The following is a 17,622-nucleotide window of genomic DNA, read 5'->3' on the forward strand; positions in this document are numbered from 1 at the left end:
AAAGCTTAGTGACACGTGTAAACTAAAATGTGGATTTAGATTAGAATACCATATTTTTTTAATTATATAGATTACACACACACACACACACACACACACACACACACACACGTGTGGAGCGAGAGAATGTGTATACACACAAGAGAGTGTTTGTGCGCACGCGTGTGTGTGTCAGCAGCAATTAGTTGGATAGGAGTTGGTAGAGACAAGGACACAAAATTCAGAAGGAGAGCAACCGATAACTGATCCTGCTGCATATTTATACCAAAAGACATATTTAAAGGGTATCATAAAACACACTAACCCAAATGGAGATTTTGCGAAAACGGGCACAACTCCACTAAAGTCAATGCCCAGAACACAAAATGCACTAGTGCGACGCAAATGTGCAACCCACACCCAGAGTTTAGTTTCTAATGAAGACCATTACCTTTTGGTTAAAGAAAATTAAGTTACTAGTGATAATGGCAGAAATCACAAATCCATATTTCATCTGCTGGTTCAATTGTTTAGAGGGAAAGTTGTCAGATCAGCAAAAAAATAAAAGGTGACATCCAAATGTAGACTTAAACAAAAACAAAACCAAAAAACCTTAGCCTTATCTTACTTTTGTTGACCAAACTTCCATTTCTACAGAAACAGGCTCAAGAAAGCCACTTCTATATGAGCACTGAAAATTCAAAATTTCTTTTTTGCTGACTATAGCAATGATTTCAACGCAACCAGCTCCAGACAATTAAAATACGTCTTTAAAAGAAATTATGAAAGCAGAATGCGCTCTGCAAATTTCGCAATCTGACTGACTAATACACAGGTCATATATAATATGGGAACAAGTAATGCAGCCAAATGTGCAACATGACAAACACGAGCCCTTCCTCTCCCAAACACACACACACACACAAACCCAACAAGAGAGAAAGTGAGTGTGTGTATCTGGGGGAACAAACAGACAGCAGCAGCAATGATAACCTCAGCAAAGACTATTTCTTGGAGATCAACGGATGGTTTAGGTTATCAACAGGAAGCACATTTGAGTAATAATGATTATGACACAAACAACAAAGAACCATCTACAATCTTACCTAGTTCTGGGGGCAGCACAGTAAGACGGTTTCCCTGGATATGAAGTTCCTTAAGCTGAGTGAGTTCACCAATTTCTTTAGGCAGTGATATCAGGTCATTGTCCCTAAGGCTCAGCTAAAAGAAAATATGAAGTTGTCAGAACAATGTTCAGTTAAAATAAAGCAGCCTAAAAGAGAACACTTACTCTCTGCCCACCCCTTGCCCCCCAACACTCAATTCTTCCAATTTATTTACAAGATAAACAAGAAACAGTAACAGGTGTAGTGGTTATTCCTGAAAAACAAACCCTACTACTTCTCAAATTGACTAGATTCTACTGCTACAAGGGCTGCGAAAGTGAATTGATTTTCCAAGAATTTAGATAAATTACTTACTATCTGCAACTTTGTGAGCTTCCCAATATCTGGCGGCAGGATTTCAAAATCGTTGTCACTTAGATAGAGTGCACGCAGGGTGGCTGCAAATTAAACAGCAATATATAAACAGGGTGGCGTATAGCCCAACCTTTTGAGGTCGGATCAATAAGAGAGTCAGGTTTGATTAATAACCCTGACTTGGTGAAAAGCCTTTGACATACTCAGGGCTCACAATAATAACAAGCAGGTCAAACTTAGATTTACTGCCTTATTGTATTGTTAGTGTGTTCAGGAAAACATCTATTTCCAAAAGGACTGACACAATTAACAATTTCTACAATAGACTCTGGCAGGTTCTGGCACATAGTTTCAATGCTCAGCTGTCAGAAGGAGCAATTACTCTTTATTACATCTGATTCCTAGTTATTACTTAATGTACATAAAAAAAGCTGTGTTTCAAGTGAATTTACACCTATATTTAACTACATGCAGCTCTGTGGAAAGATCTTAAAACAGGATAGTAGAACACAAACAACTGAGTTCAAATCAAATCATTTATATTTTCATAGGTAGTCTCTCTCTCTGCAGTAGAGAACAGAACGATAAAATTCAAAAACAAAAAAGAAAAACCCAATACATCCATTTAGCTTATTACTATTTATACAGCACTGTGGCTGAGCACGGTACTTTTCAGGAAAATTAAACCAAAAGAAGACAACAGTGAATGCTGGAAAGAGGACTATGACCTCTCACCCCCTCCGAGAGCAGGTTGCATGTCTGTTCTGCAGGTTTCTGCATTGTAGTCATGCATTGTAGTCATCATTTTTAACTTTTTGATAATTTAAAAAACTTTCCTTCTGTTGGATTATAATCAGCAGGTCCTTCTCAGCAAGCAGCATGGCCTCCTCTAACCTCTTTGCCACTTTTTCTGCTTAAGGCTCTGATCACACTTCCAATAAAAACTATGTTAAAAAGAATATTAAGGTTGCAAAGTCAAACACTCAAAAGTTAAGAACGCCAGAGTAAAGATTGCCTGGGTAACCATAATGGAGCCTCTTTCTGTGCATGCATTAATGATTCAGTCTTTAACTACATGATCACATACTATTTCTTCTACCTTGCCTCATTCAGTGCACACAAAGGATGGAACTCTGGGAACGAATCAGGGTTGTGTAGTGAAAGAAGCTGCTGTCTGTAGGACCCTGGCCTCATTTGTTGCAGAAGTTGGAAGGTGTCTAGTGAACGAAGTAAGGGATTGCAAAAAGAAAAAAAAGTTGAATGCTGCCCTGGGGAACTAGATTCTATCCGTGCCTCCACCACAGAGCTCCTGTCTGTTGCTGGGCAAGTCACATAAACCAAAGTGTTCACAGTTGGCCACTAATTAATTCTGTGTTCCGCATTTTCTGGGTGCCCTACTACAGATACTTAGGGCCAGATTTGCAAAAGGCCAAGTGTTCACAACTGTAACCGAAGTCAAGGGGGGTGGGAGGGGCACTGTGCTTTGAACATATAAGGTGCTGTAAAAATGCTAGGGACTCTGAAAAAATCAGGCCTTAGATGTCTCAAGTCGGACACCCAAAAATCAGTAGACACTTGGGACTGTTTTTGCCTTAGTTTCTCAGTGCCTCAGATCCACAGCTATAAAATGGGGATAATACCACGTCCCTATCTCAGAAGAATATTCTAAAGCTAAATTCATTAATGTTTGATTAAGCACTCACAGTATAATGAGAGCACCATAGAAATGCCCTGGAGGAAATCAACAGTACTGTATTCAATGCAGTTTGGGGTGTGCAGTAACTAAGGCCTGGGGCCACACACTGAATGAGAATAAAAAGTAATCCTGAATTCACTTAAAAGGCTGGAATCATACAGAAAAGACAGTATGTGATAACATAATTAAATACTATCACAATGGATATGCACAAGGCGGCTCAATTAAAGCTGCAAAAGCAATTGGAATTCTGAGATTTCATAACTTCTGAGTGTTTGACTTTGTAACCTTAACATGCTTTTAACATATATACAAACTATACACACACACACTTCTGGAAACTTGGTTGTGGTTTCTTTCAGATCGTCAACATGCCTCAAGGTGACATTCTTTATTGTCCCATGAGGCTTGTTATCTTCTATTAAGTTTTAGTTAAGTATGGGGCTCAAGAAAATATTACCCTCAAGAAAGCTAAATATGCCATTACTAACCAAGTCCTTGCATGCCCAATAGTGTCAGGTGACTGTATATCAATGCTACGTATTGCTGAGCTATGTAGAAATATTCAAGAGGACCCAAGGAAGAAAAACATATATCTAAAAAATTCTATTGGAGTTTGGGCTCTATCAAATAAATTTCACCAGCAGAAAGCAAAGCACCATTTTAGGAAGATTTATAGATTTTTTAAAAAAGTTCCTTACTCAGATAGAAAAAGTTTCCAGACAGGGAATTTTCATTTAAGTTGTTATAAGTCAAGTCAAGAACCTCCAGAGCTGGTAAAGATCCAAATCCTCTAGGCAAGGTATTTAACCTGTTCATGCTGTTGATGGTGGAAAAACAAGACATACAGAACATATATTTATATTCATTTCACCAGTTAACCATAAAAAGAATGAAGGCATTAAGAGCTTTCCAAAAAAGAGGAGGCCACAATAAATTCTGGGTCAATCCTTCTAGGGCATAGTGCCAAAGCCCTCAACTCCCACTGGTTAATGGGATGGGAGCTGAGAGTGCTCAGCACATCATAGGATTGAGGCCCACAGACCATTATTTCCCAAAATTCCCATGACTTTTCTTTTCGTTCCTATCTCCTACCCTCACCCCTCCCTTAATTTCATCCTATCATTTTCCCTAATAAAGTTAGTTTCTTCTCACAATCAGTTAATTTTTTATTGCATTAAGGTATAATTATTCGGGTCACAAGGGTTGCATATTCATGGAGTTATCTAATTACCAGGTTTAGACACCATACCTTAAGCTGTACAGTCCAGCTAGATCAGTAAACTAAAGGCAGAGACCTACAGTTAATCCAAGGAGCACAGCAGATCCAGGACCTATTGATCTAAGATAGCCATAGAGCCACTGAGGAAGGAGGAACACAGACAGACTTTACCACTCTTCAGTAATAGAGATGCTTTGGGGGTGGTGGGATGGAGTGGATACATTCAACACAATGCAGCGAAGAATGACCATGAACAGGGGGTTGAGAAGGGTTACTTATGGATGAGAATTTCAAACAGAACTGGTTATACAATGGGGAAAATGGGTGGTGTGGCAGGGAAGTCATAAAGGGGGGGCGGGGGAGAGACTGAATTTTCAGTCAACAAGATCTTCCAACCAGCTCTCATTACAGTAGTGGAAAATGACAATGTATTTAATGTCACTGTCTTATTTTCTCACACACACAAAATACATCACATCATCATCAAGGTTGAAAATTAAACCATTCAAAAGCTAGGAAATGCCAGAATTAAAGTAATCTGTGCAATAGTCTTTAATTACATGATCACTTGATTACATTCTACTTTTTCCACATGATCACATACTACTTTTTCCACCTGTTCCTCATTCAGTGCCCAGTTAATAATCAGAGAGTCAATACTTTGTTTTCTCCTCATTGGTCAATGTGCGGCCCCAGGCTTTATTTACTGCACGTTATTCAAACAGTGCTCTGAAGACAGAATTATTCATTTCCTTTCCTACAAAGCTCATCATTATAACACCTGAGTGCTTCGCAAACATTAATGAATTTATTTTCATAATTACCCCATTCTACGGAAAGGGAGCTGAGGCACAGAGAGAATAAGATCAAAGGTGTCTGTTAATTCAGATGCCCAAGTTGAGACAAAGTACTTTCAAAGTACTTAGCATTATATAGCACTTAATATGTTCAAACCACAGCTCCCATGGAGTTTAACTATCAGAAATACTGAGCACTCACAGCTGTAATCAGACCCCAGGGTCTTAAGTTTGACACCCAAAAATGAGGAACAGATGCTGAGAAAAGTTTGATGAAGTGACTTGCTAAGCATCACATAGGAACTCTGTGGTACAGAAAGGGACAGAATCGAATTTTTCAGAATAGCATTCAACTTCCTTAACCATCAGACTATCCTTTCTCTTCCTGCAACACCCTACCTCATTCACTATACACCTTCCGACTTCTGCAACAACCTCCTTCACTAGAGAACCCTGATTCATCCCCAAAGAAGATCCCCACCCGTGCACTGAATGAGGGGAGGTCCTGTGGAAAAAAAAAAAAACAGTATGATCATAAAATTAAAAGACTATCCTAATGCATACACATGAAGGTGCTGAATTAAGGTTGCACAGGCAACCTTAAGTCTTGCATTTCCTAATTTTTTTTTAATGCTTGACTTTGCAACCTTAATAAACGTTCTTTATTAAACACACACAAAAAGCAAACTGGAAAAAAAATCCAGTATGTGGCATCACATTGACATTCACACAGGTCATTAGCTGGTTAGAACCTTTAGAGCTACCACACAGTACCAGCATATTCTCCCCTGCTCTCAATCCCAGTCTATTTCCTTCTTCTCCCTGGTCCAACTCTTGTCCTCTCTGCATCTGAGTCAGTCTGCTTCCTCCTCCATGCTGCCTGTGCATTAGTAGTGTGTCACAGAGCACAGGAGAGGGAGGTTTCTGGGCTCTCTATTCTGGAGAATGTGTAGAGATGGCTTGTCCACAGTCTGGTCACATCCAAGAGCTGTAGGGCTGCAGCATAGCCAATGTGCAGGGAACCTGGTAGCAGCTAAGCTCTAAAGTAACTATGGAACATGTAAAAAGTAAGATTTTTCAAAACATTTTTAACTTGGCCAAATGTGGGTGGATTTTCACAGGAAAAGACAAAAGCACACTTGACACATGGCCATTCCCTGCCTAATTTCAACTTCCAGCATCAGATCACTAGAACTTTTCAAAGGAAAGGACTGCCAGATTTTAACATTGGCAAAAATGTATTTTTCCTTAACCTTATTCTCAGAAGTGACTAGACTGTTTTGGCCAACACCACCCTGAAAATGTCATGAAGTATGGCAAAGTTAAACAACTGAAAGCAGGGTCTTATAATAGGAAGTGTCACAAAACCTTAAGAATAGACAGTGCTAACTGCCCTGCCTTTAAAAAAAAAAAAAAGCATCCGTGCTGGACAGCTAACCAAAAGAACCAGGACAAGGAGGGTCTGGAATAATAATAATTTAAAAAAAAAGGGGGGGGGGAACTGTTTAATGCAACAGATCAAGGAGAAAACTCCAAAGAATGAGGTTAGGATTTGAGAGTATTCATGGAGTTCATTACAGAGAGCTAAAGCTGCTCTCACATCTAAATGAAACAAAGCAACCTGGAATAGAGTGGAGATCGGATCATGTGGTATCAAATTGGGGCTACTCAAATCCTCAGGGTCAGAGTGAGTTTTTGTAAAAAAGGCATGTCTGGAGGCCTATCTGACTCAATTATACCAAAAAAAACCTGTATTAAACTATGTAGCTCAAGCGACAGTTATTTGTAGAAGACTTTAAGAATTAGGACTGAAATTTTAGATATTCCATTGAATAATGTGGTGAAATCTTCTGATGAGCAGCAGACCCATCAAAAGCTGCCATGCAGTGCATGCAAAGTGAGTCCCCCTTCGCATAAAAGTGACACCCAATACACCTGTAAAGTGTACAATGACACACGATATACTAAGACTGAGTAACCCTGTCAAGATCCCTGGAAGAAGTCACAGCTAGACTTGCTTCAAGACCCTCTCCCCCCGCATCACCAGCAATCAAGTTCTTCAAACATCAATGGGTTTTTTCTTCTTAGAGCACTCCTGTTAGGTAGGTAAGCGTTGTCATCTCATTTTATAGCTAGCTTAAAAGCTGCCAGCAATTGTTGGAGCACGTATTCTTTTTTTCCCTGGAGATTATTTCAGTTCATGATCAAGGGCCACAGAGAACAAGAGTAGGTGTATCAGCCTGGGAGTTGGTACTTGGAAACACATAGCATTCAACCCAGCGGGTACACCAGTCAACATACCAGAGCTGTTTGTATTTCCCTCTCTTTGAAAAGTCTTCTCTTTTGTTGGCATCCAGTTGCACAGCTTTATTAATGTGCACACGGATAAAGAAGCAGCTCTATGCCCAAGTTGTTTACATATTTGTTCTGATGCATGTATGAATTGATCAGAGTTCTGTTTTATTCCCTTGAATAAAGCAGTGGGCCGGGGGGCGGGGAGGGGGGGGGAAATACACCATGTTTGTGTAACTTAGAGTAGGCCCCATGTGGAATGCTATTCAAGGACACAGGCAGCTATGAATCCAGGACACATGATTAGCTTGTAGCAGCAGCAGCAGCAGCAAGAGTTTCTTAAAATGTAGTTTACAGTTCTCTTTATTTCAGTATTATAGTTCACTCACTTTATGTCTGTGAGAGTGCTGCTGTAGCACCAGAATTCCTGTGTGACCATGGGCAAATCACTTAAGTCTCAATTCTACAAAGATTTACATGCTTAATATTAAACACAAGAACAGACTGACCCACTAGCACTACGTAAGTGCTTAAAGTTACGCTCCAGTAGAACTCTCTCCAGAATCAAGGCCTTGATCTCACTATGCCTCACTTCCCCATCTATGAAATGCGAATACGTCCTCTCCCACCCTTTGTCTTGTTTACATCAACTAAGTTTTTTGCAACAGAGACAGTGGTGTACTATAAGTAGGGCTCCATGTCTGTCACGGGGACCGCCCGAGCAGCGGGCCGACGCGGCTGGCCCCGGGGCTTCCCATCTACCCTAAGACTCCATCAGGGGTATTTATGGTATAAGTCATGGACAGGTCACGAGCCGTGATATTTTGTTTATGCCCATGACCTGTCCATGACTTTTACTAAAAATACCCATGATTAAATTGTAGTGTTAACTATAAGTAGTGACACCACATAGTACAGTGGGTCACTGAGCTAAGAGAAGGCCCTCTAGATGCTACTGTAATTCTACTAGTTAGGAGCAGGGAAGGAGTATCCTTCGCTGTAGCTGTGGGAGGTTGCTGTAATACACGTTTAATGCTCCTGGATTGTTTGGGTAATGGAGCCTCTGTAGCACCATGAACACTGCTATTTCTGTTCTTGATCTAAAAAGTTATAGAAATCACTCTGTGCCCTCCCCACCTCACTAGCACCACTGATGGCACCTCTCCCTCAGACAAGTACTGTTGCTCCCTGCCTCTTTCCAGACCCTGGCAACACAAGCCTGAGGGTTCCAGATGCAGGAGGGCCAAATCGCACCTGGAGCTGCAGCTAGCAAGAGATGTCAAGAGTAACAAGAAGGGTTTCTTCAGGTATGTTGGCAACAAGAAGAAAGCCAAGGAAAGTGTGGGCCCCTTACTGAATGAGGGAGGCAACCTAGTGACAGAGGATGTGGAAAAAGCTAATGTGCTCAATGCTTTTTTTGCCTCTGTCTTCACTAACAAGGACAGCTCCCAGACTGCTGCGCTGGGCATCGCAACATGGGGAGTAGATGGCCAGCCCTCAGTGGAGAAAGAGGTGGTTAGGGACTATTTAGAAAAGCTGGACGTGCACAAGTCCATGGGGCCGGACGAGTTGCATCCGAGAGTGCTAAAGGAATTGGCGGATGTGATTGCAGAGCCCTTGGCCATTATCTTTGAAAACTCGTGGCGAATGGGGGAAGTCCCGGATGACTGGAAAAAGGCTAATGTAGTGCCAATCTTTAAAAAAGGGAAGAAGGAGGATCCTGGGAACTACAGGCCAGTCAGCCTCACCTCAGTCCCCGGAAAAATCATGGAGCAGGTCCTCAAGGAATCAATCCTGAAGCACTTACGAGAGGAAAGTGATCAGGAACAGTCAGCATGGATTCACCAAGGGAAGGTCATGCCTGACTAATCTAATCGCCTTCTATGATGAGATTACTGGTTCTGTGGATGAAGGGAAAGCAGTGGATGTATTGTTTCTTGACTTTAGCAAAGCTTTTGACACGGTCTCCCACAGTATTCTTGTCAGCAAGTTAAAGAAGTATGGGCTGGATGAATGTACTATAAAGGTGGGTAGAAAGCTGGCTAGATTGTCGGGCTCAACGGGTAGTGATCAATGGCTCCATGTCTAGTTGGCAGCCGGTGTCAAGTGGAGTGCCCCAGGGGTCGGTCCTGGGGCCGGTTTTGTTCAATATCTTCATAAATGATCTGGAGGATGGTGTGGATTGCACTCTCAGCAAATTTGTGGATGATACTAAACTGGGAGGAGTGGTAGATACGTTGGAGGGCAGAGACAGGATTCAGAGGGACCTAGACAAATTGGAGGATTGGGCCAAAAGAAACCTGATGAGGTTCAATAAGGATAAGTGCAGGGTCCTGCACTTAGGACGGAAGAACCCAATGCACAGCTACAGACTAGGGACTGAATGGCTAGGCAGCAGTTCTGCGGAAAAGGACCTAGGGGTTACAGTGGACGAGAAGCTGGATATGAGTCAGCAGTGTGCCCTTGTTGCCAAGAAGGCCAATGGCATTTTGGGATGTATAAGTAGGGGCATAGCCAGCAGATCGAGGGACGTGATCGTTCCCCTCTATTCGACACTGGTGAGGCCTCATCTGGAGTACTGTGTCCAGTTTTGGGCCCCACACTACAAGAAGGATGTGGATAAATTGGAGAGAGTCCAGCGAAGGGCAACAAAAATGATTAGGGGTCTGGAACACATGACTTATGAGGAGAGGCTGAGGGAACTGGGATTGTTTAGTCTGCGGAAGAGAAGAATGAGGGGGGATTTGATAGCTGCTTTCAACTACCTGAGAGGTGCTTCCAAAGAGGATGGTTCTAGACTATTCTCAGTGGTAGAAGATGACAGGACAAGGAGTAATGGTCTCCAGTTGCAGTGGGGGAGGTTTAGGTTGGATATTAGGAAAAAAACTTTTTCACTAGGAGGGTGGTGAAACACTGGAATGCGTTACCTAGGGAGGTGGTAGAATCTCCTTCCTTAGAAGTTTTTAAGGTCAGGATTGACAAAGCCCTGGCTGGGATGATTTAATTGGGGATTGGTCCTGCTTTGAGCAGGGGGTTGGACTAGATGACCTCCTGAGGTCCCTTCCAACCCTGATATTCTATGATTCTATGCCCTCTGTCCTGCAGGAGGGGGGCACACTGGAACACATGCTTTCAGCTGGTGATCTCAGGTGGTGATTATCTTCTTAGACACGCTTTTATTCAGCACAAATCCAGGTACCAGAGGCTGGATGCCAGGTGCATGCCTGGGCCCTATTGTTCCAAGTTGTATAGGGGGAGGAGGGATAAACTTACCACTCTAGCCCAGCAGTTACTCATTCTTACCCCTCTTGCCCCCTTTCCTCCCCAAAAAATAGTTTCTTCCTGATCAAGACTTCCTCTGACACTCACATCTTGAATACTGTGTGCAGATGTGGTCACCCCATCTCAAAAAAAAAAAAAGAAAAAAGATATATTGGAATTGGAAAAGGTTCAGAAAAGAGCAACAAAAATAATTAGAGATATGGAACGGCTTCCACAGGAGGAGAGATGAATAATACTGGGACTTTTCAGCTTGGAAAAGAGACGGCTAAGGGGAGATATGATTGAGGTCTATAAAATCATGACTGGTGTAGAGAAAGTAGATAAGGAAGTGTTGTTTACTACTTCTCATAACACAAAAACTAGGGGTCACCAAATGAAATTAATAGGCAACAGGTTTAAAACAAATGAAAGTATTTCTTCACAAAATGCAGTCAACCTGTGCAACTCCTTGCCAGAGGAGGCCAAGATCATAACAGGGTTAAAAAAAGAACTAGATAAATTCATGGAGGATAGATCCATCAACGGTTATTAGCCAGGACAGGCAGGAATGGTGTCCATAGCCTCTGTTTGCCAGAAGCTGGGAATAAGCAACAGGGGATGGATCACTTGATGATTACCTGGTTCTGTTCATTCCCTCTGGGGCACCTGGCACTGGCAACTGTCAGAAGACAGGATACTGGGCTAGATGGACCTTTGGTCTGACCCAGTAAGTCCATTCTTATGTATGTTCTCTGCCTCCACTGCCATTCCACATAGATGTTGAAAAGTGGCCAGTGGCTGATATTTTTCATGCAATGAATATAGCCTTGTGCAGCCAAATATTTGTAAACAAACAGCAAGCAGAGGCAGTGGATATACAAAGTTAATTTGCCAATTTTATTCCTCTGTGTGAATGAATATTTTTGACTGTGGGTGTGGCCCACGAGTGACAGTTGACCTGATGTGGCCAGGCTCTGAAGACCACAAAAAACCCATCCCTAAGAAAAAAAGAAAATAGCAACACAAGGACCACTAGGATGTTGTATTCAGATTTTTTTTTTTTTTTTAAAACCACTTGGCGAAGAAAAGCAGGTGGGAAAATATACAGAAGACCTCAGAAGAATGAAAGTTGACCTTGGAAGCTGAAGTACTTTACCCAAAGTGATCTGAGTATGCGCTGGAGAAGTGTAGAGTATGAATTGTTCAGCTGCCCTGTGGGCTGCTACAAAAAAAGTTTAGCTATAAAGGAATAAATCACATTCCCAAAGGTGGGGTCTTCTTTTGTTGTGGTTTTTTTTTTTTAAATCTCTCTCAGCAGCAGCCACTAATGGACTGATCCAACTCCTGAGATCAAAACCTTTCCAGTGGCTTTAATGGGAAATGGACCTTGAAGGAATTTACCAGTTTTAAGGGGACGTTAGTTATGTTGTATTACTTAAAATATGTGAGGCACCCAGATGCCAGGGTAGTGGACTCCCTTAAGCTGTATACTAGAAGTAGAATGTTACACTACGAAGTTAACATAGAAGGCAGCCTTTGGTTTACCATTTGCAAGACTAAGGATACTCCTCAGCAAGAATGCCAATTCACAACACTCCTTCACTCCTACTCCTAAAAACAATACTAATGGAAGAAATGCAGGGAAGTAGTATATTGGTTACAACTAAGCACAATCAACTTGTTACTGGTTTCATCATATGTAGAAAGCATTCAACTACTTCTCCCAGTAATGATGCAGCACTACACCTTGAGGTGTATCCCTCATCAAAATACGTGCACGCGCGCGCATGGAATGTTGGAGTGTTACTTTCCCAGGCAAACATGTTAATTATCCAGTCTCATTGTTAAATCCAAGCCAATGGAGGCTGCCAAGAATCAAAGCATATTCCACTGTGCTAGACAACCAGAGACAAAATAAGAACCAAAAGTGTCTTTATCGAGGAGACAATACCAAAAAAAATATTTATATCACTGCAGCCAACAACGCAGTTCAATTATCAATCTCTTACGGAGTTATCCAACTCATTAGAGAATATGGAGCCTAGTTAGCTAAAGTCTATTTGGGTTTAAGTAACAGCGCGTACACATCCTTTCCCTCTGACTTAAGTTGTTTATAGGTCTGAGTTTGTAATATAAAAATTCATTCATACAGGGAGAAAGCTGTAAACAATATAAAATTGCACCCACAAAATAGGAAACATACCAAATACAACTACAATATGGTTTCAGAAAAAAGGTCCATCCCCCTACTGTAGGTTTAGTTTTATCATATTTCTTGCAGAAACTCCATTAAAACAACAGTAGTTGTAATGGTGGTTAAGCAGAAAGGAACCACCAACTGTATTAGATAGAAATATGTTTGAGAACTGTTAAAGGGGGTGACCTCTAAAGGATGCTTCCATTCTATCAATGCTTATCCTTTTAGGCTTTCAACAGAAATCCTTGTTGTATTAAGCCACTCTTAACCGGAGCCGCAATTCCTCCATTACTCAATGGATACAAATCCCAGTTTCTAACTACCCAGATGGAAATCCTAAATAAAACTCAAACATTAATCTTTCAGAAGACAATCTTTCAGAAGATAATTAATCTATGCTAAATAAGTAAAGCATGAAGCAGATCCTGGATCTTTTATCATATAGTGACCACAGAACTCTCAGATTTAATAAAGATAGCAGTTAAGGGAACAATTTTGCACATGCATGAAACAGTATGTAACAGATTTAAAACTGAATTTAATAAGTGGATAATTATGGATTGCTACTGACACAAACTAGACATCAATGTAATGTGAAAGAGACCATACACAAATGTCTCTTCCTCAAACTGTTTCAAATTAAATAAATACACAACTGGTGTTTTTCTAAGACACAATTTTTGGTTCAACTACAATGAAACCATAACTTCAGAGCTATCCCAAGTGCCATAAAAATTGATCTTATTTACAAAACATGAAAGCGTTAAGTGCAAGATTCAATTACTGTTAACCACTAACAGTTTTTGCATTTTTTTTTTTTGTGGTCATTTTTGCTTTACTGCTACGCACCCAAGGTTCAGGTGTTTGAGCTTCTGAAGGCTGCTAATCTGCGTAGGCAGCTCCTCAATCTGGTTGTTGAAAAAGTTAAGCACTTCTAAATTCTTCAGATCTGCAATGTTTGGTGGCACAGCTGTAAGGAAAAAAGTGCATTGCAAAATTAAAGATTCTCAGAGCAACAGCTTACTTGGATTGTAAACCCTTAGAGAAGGAAGCATCTTTTTGTTCTGTTTGTCTGCACCTAGCACAAAATGGTCCTAGTCCAGGACTGGGGGATCCTAGGTGCTACCACAATACAAATGAAATAATTTCTACCCCACAAGAAATGCTGATGGCCAGTAGGGCTCTACCTGGTGTCCATTTTCCAAGCCATTGCTGGCAGCACTCTGTCCTCTTAAAAAATGCCATTAGCATTTTAAAATACTGAAACAACGCCATTATTAAGGTGGGGGCAAAAACACCATGACAAAATACTTATTCTGCTTACAGAACAGTAAGGAACCATGCCTTCCATTTGGTTTGCACAGCACCAAGCACACAGACAAGGCTCTCAGACATAACCTAAACTTTTGGATGGTTACATTAATATACATCAGAAAAATAGATAGTTCAGCCATCCAGACCTAAATGACAGTTTTATTCAAAGTCTTCTCTAGTAAAACTGAAACAAAAATCCATTCTGAGTGATGGTCCATTTCATCCTGTTGTTTAAATAATCTAATATCTGAGTAGGCGTCCATTTAACATTCAACTAAAATCACAACAATTTAAGTTCAGCCTTAAATGATGAACTGTTCAGCCAAGACAGTTTTTGATTCACCTCTCATGAGTAAAGCGCTATGATCAATACATACAAAAAAGGTTACATCAGATTAGCAACAGATCAATGCATGGTTATCTAGAAATATGAAAAACCAACCCAGCAGCACGATATGAATACGCCTTTGCAGATAAAAGGTTAAAAAGATGTACAGATTTAAATCTCTTTTCCCACAAAGAGAAACTTAAGCATGCAGTTAAAGTTTACATTAGAGCTGGAGAAAAAATGACAAATCATTTGCACTGAAGCTTGCAACTGTACCCATACTATTCACCTTGGTGCATAATGTTAACTTTGACAACAGCAGGAAAAGTAGAGGGAAGGTTTAAGTAATTATGAGCTTAAAAGAAAATCATGGCCTCGTGAATTTGATGGAATGAGGAAATACGCCCCTGCCTTAAAAACGAGCCCACAATATTTACACAGTAGAACATTACAGTAGGTCATTTACTAGACTTTAAACATAGTTACATTGTTCACAACAATGGAATCTCTAACAAATATCCTAATTGCTCTGCATAAGTATTACTCACTGCTCATGGCTGTGTTCATGGGAGGACACATTTAGCAAACTGAACAGAAGAAATTAAGACAAATCTGAATTTTTTTTTAAAAAAAAAAATCTCACGTTGTCATATGTTCTACAATAGCTGTGTGCACACAACTCCTGGGGGAATTCTGCGCCACTGTGCATGTGCACAATTTATGTCCCCCACAGATTTCTTTGCTTCCCTGCAGAAAAATGACTTCGCTTCCCTGGCAGAAAGGGAAGCGACAAGAGCGGTCATACGACCCTTCCCAGCAGTATGTTTCAGGTGCCCAGGGCAGCCGGCAGAGAGGTAAATCACGTGGGGCAGGGGAAAGGACTGGGGAAGACCTGGCTGGTGACTCCTATCCTTGCGCTGGGCTCAGCTGCTAGTTCTGGCTGGGCTGGGGAGGACGGGAGTTCCTCTTCCCCTGCATGGCATCCGGGGTTGGGTCAGACCCATCCCCAGATTTCTCCCCCAGCTGCAGGAAGCTCTGCAAACTTCTCCCTCCACCCCCTCTCCCCGCTTCCTGCGCCCATCACTCCTCAGCTTCAGGAGGAGGGATCCCCCATCTGCCCAACCCCCGTACTTGCAGACCCCCCCCTCATACCTAGACCCTCCCAACGAGCCTCACCCCCGCCCCAGACTCAGAACCTCCTCCCGATGAGCCCCATTCCCCCTTCACCTGGACCACCCTGATAGCCACCCGGACCCAGATCCCCACCCCACTGAGCCCCAACCAGCTGCACGTGGATCCCCACCCCACTAAGCCCCCCACAACCAGACCTTCCTGCCGAGCTCTGTGCCCGACCACACCCAGAACCCCACCCCCTGAGCCCCCCTTCAGAGTCCCATTACTGTTGCACCCAGAACACCCCCTCCCCCCCAAGCCCCTGTGCATCCAGATCTTCCCCTGCACCCGGATCCCCTGCTGAGCTTCCCACACTCAGATTGCCCCAGACAGACCCATCTCAACTCACACCTGGATCTCCCCCACACTAAACCCCTCCACACTTGGATCCTGCCTTGTTGAGCCTGTCTGCCCACACCTAGTGCAGCTGGCACCAAGGGGCAGGCCCAGTCCTTGTGCTGTGTCAGGGCTGGGTTCAGCCACACCACTGAGTCTGTCCCAGGGGGACGGGGGGGGATGGGAAGAGAGGAAGAGCTGCAAAGTGTTCTCCCACCTCTCTGCAGCCAGTGGCCTGTGCTCCCCAAATCCATGGTGGAGCCTCCACATTTATTTGACAAATAAAATTTGAAGAATTTTAAAATGTGTGCAGAATTTTTAAATGTTTTGGCACAATGCCGTCAGGAGTAGCGTGCGTACACGTGTGCACACACACACACACCCCCACTCCTTACCCCAGCTGTTGACCTCAATGGGAATTATGCGTATGTTTAAGTACAACAGGTATTTGCCTGTCTATACTTTGAAAGCATATGACAATTTTCCACATAACAGATTACTTAAATTTTTAGATATTTTATAATAGAGGTGTTTTAAGCCTCAGAATATTGCACCAGAGGCATTATCATAGTTAATATCTCTTGCCATCACAGATTTCGTACTATTACATGTAGTAAGTTATGATAGGTTGGCAAGTACATTGCTTTTTGCAATCAGCGGTATTAATGTTTAAAGATTGAAACCATTATTTTCTAGTACTTCTGCTTCCCAATTTAGCCACAAACCAAGAATAATGCAGACAGAATGCAACCCCCTGCACTGCTGATGCAATTAAATCTTGGTCTGAAAGTACTGACCGTTTTGACAGGATGAGAGATTATTTCACTCTCCCAGATAAATCAGTCCAATTTAACACCACAAATTATGCTAAATGTGATATAGGGCTAGGTTATATGGACACAGAATCAGTAATGCCACACAGGATACTAAGCTTCTTACAGCCACTGGAGCTGTATGACATCAATTCTATACTACAAACTAGTTATCACTGAAAAGGTATCACTGATGTAACCACCCAATGCTCCCAAAGAATCTATTTTCCAGATCACCCTACAAATTCCCTAAAGCATGTTAATCTTTTTTTTTTTTTTTTTTTAAATACCAGTTACCTATCTTTCTGTAACTGTTGTTCTTGGAGATGTGTTCCATACATCCATTCCACAAAAGGTGCACATGCACCTTGTGCATAGTTGGAGATTTTTCCCTCAGCCGTACCCATCGGGCCAGCATGAGCAACTCTGATGCCTCACACCACTGCACGCAGGTACACAGGGCCACACTGCTCCCAGCCACCCTCAGTTCCTTTATATTGGAAAGACTCCAATATGGAAGGGAAGAAAGAGGGGTTGCGGAATGGGTATGTGTTGCACATGTTCAAAAACCAAGAGTTTACCAAACTTCCTGTAACTGTCTTTTCTTCGAGTGATTGCACATGTCCATTCCACAGCAGGTGACACACAAGCAGTGTGAACTGGAAGTAGGTTCGGAGTCTACTTGAACAGGGATTGTAGGACCACCCGCCCAAATCTGGCATTGTCTCTAGATT

At 42.0% G+C, this 17,622-nt stretch overlaps 1 protein-coding gene across 2 annotated transcripts in view; it reads right to left on the bottom strand.

The window, feature by feature from the left end:
• RSU1 (Ras suppressor protein 1) overlaps positions 1–17,622 on the bottom strand; it is a 184,545-nt gene that overhangs the window by 114,352 nt on the left and 52,571 nt on the right. For both annotated transcript variants that reach the window (XM_074946014.1, XM_074946013.1), the window contains exons 4-7: positions 13,775–13,895; positions 3,858–3,976; positions 1,461–1,543; positions 1,086–1,200 (exon numbers count right to left, since the gene is read on the bottom strand). In XM_074946014.1, coding sequence (XP_074802115.1) covers positions 1,086–1,200; positions 1,461–1,543; positions 3,858–3,976; positions 13,775–13,895 — 438 coding nt within the window. The remainder of the gene's footprint in view (positions 1–1,085; positions 1,201–1,460; positions 1,544–3,857; positions 3,977–13,774; positions 13,896–17,622) is intronic.

This window comes from Natator depressus, chromosome 2 (genome assembly GCF_965152275.1).
Source record: "Natator depressus isolate rNatDep1 chromosome 2, rNatDep2.hap1, whole genome shotgun sequence".
NCBI classification, from domain to species: Eukaryota; Metazoa; Chordata; order Testudines; family Cheloniidae; genus Natator; species Natator depressus.